The 3,911-nt window shown below is 43.7% G+C and overlaps 1 protein-coding gene across 1 annotated transcript; it reads right to left on the bottom strand.

Annotated features, from left to right (window-relative positions):
- Positions 1-415: 415 nt before the first annotated feature.
- Positions 416-3,562, bottom strand: LOC148035521 (pentatricopeptide repeat-containing protein At5g27110-like). Its single transcript, XM_087677474.1, has 3 exons — positions 3,459-3,562; positions 3,176-3,352; positions 416-3,059 (listed from the first exon to the last, which is right to left on the bottom strand). Exons 2-3 carry the CDS (start codon positions 3,281-3,283, stop codon positions 552-554), a joined length of 2,616 nt encoding a protein of 871 aa, XP_087533600.1. The 5' UTR covers positions 3,284-3,352; positions 3,459-3,562; the 3' UTR covers positions 416-551.
- Between the last annotated feature and the right edge of the window lie 349 nt (positions 3,563-3,911).

The raw sequence follows: 3,911 nt of genomic DNA, 5'->3' as shown, positions 1-3,911 counted from the left end.
TCCTACATATAGAGAGGAGGTGGATAAAAGAGTGTAAGAATAAGATGTGAAAAGGAGCTATGATACTTCAAGAATTGCAGAAGCAAAACGTAGCATGCAAGTAAAGCACAGTAAGGGAAATTCGTAATAGCCCTGAGTCAGAATTTAGATCAACAAGACAACAAAATAAGATCTCTACATGTAAGAACATTAAATGGAAAAGCCTTTTACATGTAAGAGTTTGATTTCCAACAGTCCTCACAGGAGCATTTTCCATGTTCAAATATATGAACATGGTGAGCATCTCTGAACACAAAATTTCGCTCCTCTATGTCAGATATGAGTGCTGTAGCTCTATGGCAATCATTACAGACCCGCATATTCTTAACAACACTTATAGTTGACCCTTCCAATGTGTTGTTCAAGGCACAGGCAATTGCCAACTTCTCACTGTGCCTACACAGCACATCCTTCTTCATGTCATCAGATATGTTATGTGAAACCAGACCCAAGCTCAGAGAATCACCCTTCTGCGACATTTCTTCTGTAAGATCTTGTAGCTTCTTGTAAATCTATTTGCTTTGTGGGTGCTTTTTGTCCTGAACTAAAAACGAATGAGTGTTTCCTCTGTCATCAATCCACCAACAACATCCTGGCTTCTTCCAAGCCTTATTTGCAACTCGCATGACTTCAATCTCCTCTGCATCCTCTTGCATCCCAGCTGCTGCATAAATATTAGCCATACAGATGTAGGCTGAAGCAGCAGTCTTATCTATCTGAAGCACACGATCAAAAGCCAGTCTCCCAAGCCTCATATTCTTCCACTTCCAACAAGCACCCAACAAAGCCATCCAGACTGGAAGATCGTCACTAGATGGCATCATTTCAATGACTGCTAAAGCCTTGTTAAACTCCCCTGCACGACCAAAGAGATCAACCATACAACAGTGGTGCTGTACATCTGGTGTGACACCGAATTTGGAACTCATTTTCATAAAGTACATTTGGCCCTCATCCAGTAGACCTGAGTGACTGCATGCATTGAGCATGCAAACAAAGGTAGCTGCGTCTGGAGACACACCCTCACATTGCATCTGTTCAAGACAGTCCAATACATCTGCACTACAGCCATGACTTGCATATCCTGCTATTAGTGCAGTCCAGCAGACCACATCCCGCGCAGGAAGTTCATCAAACACTTCCCGTGCTTTTGTAAATCTGCCACACTTGGCATACATATCCATCAGAGTATTGCCAAGCACAACTTCTCCCTCCAACAACCCCAGCCTAAATATCTCTTCGTGAATTTCTTTACCCTTGTCAATGGCTCCTATGTCAGCACATGCTTTCAAGGAGATTGAAAAGGTGACTGCATCAGGAATGTGACCCTCCCATCGCATCTTGTCAAAGCATTTCAGTGCTTCCTTAGCTTGCCCATGTTGTGCGTATCCTGCAATAAGTGAATTCCATGACCCAACATCCCTAATAGGAAGCTCATACAGCACTCCCTCTGCTTTTGCAAATGCACCACATTTAGCATACATATTCACCACAGAATTGCCAAGTATACTATCTCTCTCCAACCACCCCAGTCTATTTATCTCATCATGAATTTCTTCCCCTTTTACAACTGCTCCTACCTCTGCACATGCTTTCAAGGCACAAATAAAGGTGACTGCATTGGGGGAGTGGCCCTCATGTTGCATCTTATCGAAACATTTCAATGCTTCCTTCCCTTGCCCATGCTGTGCATACCCTGCAATCAGTGCATTCCAAGAGACTACATTATGGACTGGAAGTTCGTCGAACACTCCCCATGCTTTTGCAAATGCACCACACTTGGCATACATATCCACCAGAGCATTGCTAAGCACAACTTCTCCCTCCAACAACCCCAGCCTAACAATCTCTTCGTGAATTTCTTTACCCTTGTCAACGGCTCCTATGTCAGCACATGCTTTCAAGGAGCTTGAAAAGGTCACTGCATCAGGAATGTGACCCTCCCATCGCATCTTGTCAAAACATTTCAGTGCCTCCTTACCTTGCCCATGTTGCACATATCCTGCAATAAGCGAATTCCAAGAGACAACATCTCTAACAGGAAGGTCATATAGCACTCCCTCTGCTTTTGCAAATGCACCACACTTGGCATACATATTCACCACAGAACTGCCAAGCACTCTATCTCTCTCCAACCACCCCAGTCTAATTATCTCATCATGAATTTCTTGTCCCTTTACAACTGCTCCTACATCTGCACATGCTTTCAAGGCACAAATAAAGGTGACTGCAGTGGGGGAGTGGCCCTCATGTCGTAGCTTATCGAAACATCTCAATGCTTCCTTCCCTTGCCCATGCTGTGCATACCCTGCAATCAATGCATTCCAAGACACTACATTACGGACTTTAAGTTCATCCAACACTCTCCATGCTTTTGCAAATGCACCACACTTAGCATACATGTCCACCAAAGCACTGCCGAGCACAACAGATTTCTTCAACCACCCCCATCTAACAATCTCATCATGAATTTGTTCGCCCTTATCAAGTGCTCCTACACTGGCACAGGCTTTCAATGCACATGTAAAGGCGACTGAATCAGGAAGGTGACCTTCGTGCCGCATCTTATCAAAGCATTTTAGAGCTTTGTCACCATGGCCATTTTGTGCATATCCTGCAATCAGTGCAGTCCAAGAGAATCTATCATGCACAGTGCGTTCATCGAGCACTTGCTGTGCTTTTGCAAGAGCACCACATTTAGCATACATAGTTATTAAACTGGGTGCAACATAGGGGCTTCCTTCCAGTAACCCCCGTTTGCGAATGTCCTCATGTAGCCTTGTACCCTTCAATAAATCCTTTTGCTTTGCACAAGCCTTCAAAAGTCCCACAACGTGAGCAGTCTCCTCTGGAAAGACAGCTCCTCTCTCCTCTTGAGGCTCCCCTTCGCTCAATTCAAGTGTCGACATTGGTTCGTCCTTTCTGAGCTCTTCAAAAGCCCAGGTTGGATTGTACCGGCAATCCAACCACAAGGCCTCTGCCGTCAGTTTGTGCTTGAAATCTGGAGACCTTGCGCCGGCCTGCGGTTGCAGCGGGGCGAAAGAAAAATCCATGTCGCTATGAGAGCTCACAAGATTTCATGTTTTGCAGAGGTTGAACACGTCGTAATCCGATGAATATACTGGGGCAAACTAACCTTGCTGTTGCGATTGTCCCACCACTGCGAGGGATCTTGGAAGAACTGCATCCATGACGACTCCGTCTTCACCTTCCTGGTATTCAATTGAATGCAAGGGGGAGCCATCGATTGCAAGACCAGCTCTCTGCTGAGAGTTGTAGAACTGCTGCAGCTGCTGGTAAGAATTTCCAGCCTCTGTGTATTCAAAAATTTATCGAGGCACTTTTCCATTTAGATCCAACAAGAGAAATTTTATTTTGCAAAATAAAACAAAGATTTTAAACAAGTTGAAATTTCTTACGTATTGTTTTTCCCAGAGGAGAGAGGAAATCCTATAAATAAGACACAATGTGTTTAGATCATGCACTCGTAGCGAGACTTGTGATTGAAAGTATACTCTTGTGATCTAGGTATCCATCAAAAGGATTAGGTCCATGCAAGTAGGGATGAAGCTTGGCAAAAGGCCCACATAATGGCTAGTAGTTCCTTTTTGGTAACGAAGTATTTTTCTCTGCATTTTGTAAGTCTATAGTTGATGAAGCAAATGGGCTGCCATTGATTTTTTGTATTTCAATGTAACAAACTATGCCCAATTCGTATTGGATGCATATGTGCAAAGGAGAAGGTTTGCCAAATTTTGGGTATCTTAGAGTCACTGATTTGGCTCATTCATGTTTTAGTTCCTTTGAATGCTTTTCAACAACTATTCTATACAATGGTATTTGAGTCCTTTTTAAGCAAGCTTCTTAAGGGA

This window comes from Lygodium microphyllum, chromosome 5, assembly GCF_053477565.2.
Source record: "Lygodium microphyllum isolate KBCC chromosome 5, Lygodium_microphyllum_v1.1.10, whole genome shotgun sequence".
NCBI lineage: Eukaryota > Viridiplantae > Streptophyta > Polypodiopsida > Schizaeales > Lygodiaceae > Lygodium > Lygodium microphyllum.
The sequence above is the reverse complement of the archived record's forward strand: the minus strand, read 5'-3'. Positions and strand labels throughout refer to the sequence as shown.

What these genes read in the sequence shown, in the direction of transcription:
- LOC148035521 (XM_087677474.1), bottom strand. Translation starts at nt 3,283, where the DNA reads ATGGCTCCCCCTTGCATTCAATTGAATACCAGGAAGGTGAAGACGGAG. An exon ending in GGGACAATCGCAACAGCAAG is followed by an intron (nt 3,060 to 3,175) that starts GTTAGTTTGCCC and finishes CTGCAACCGCAG; the next exon opens with GCCGGCGCAAGGTCTCCAGA.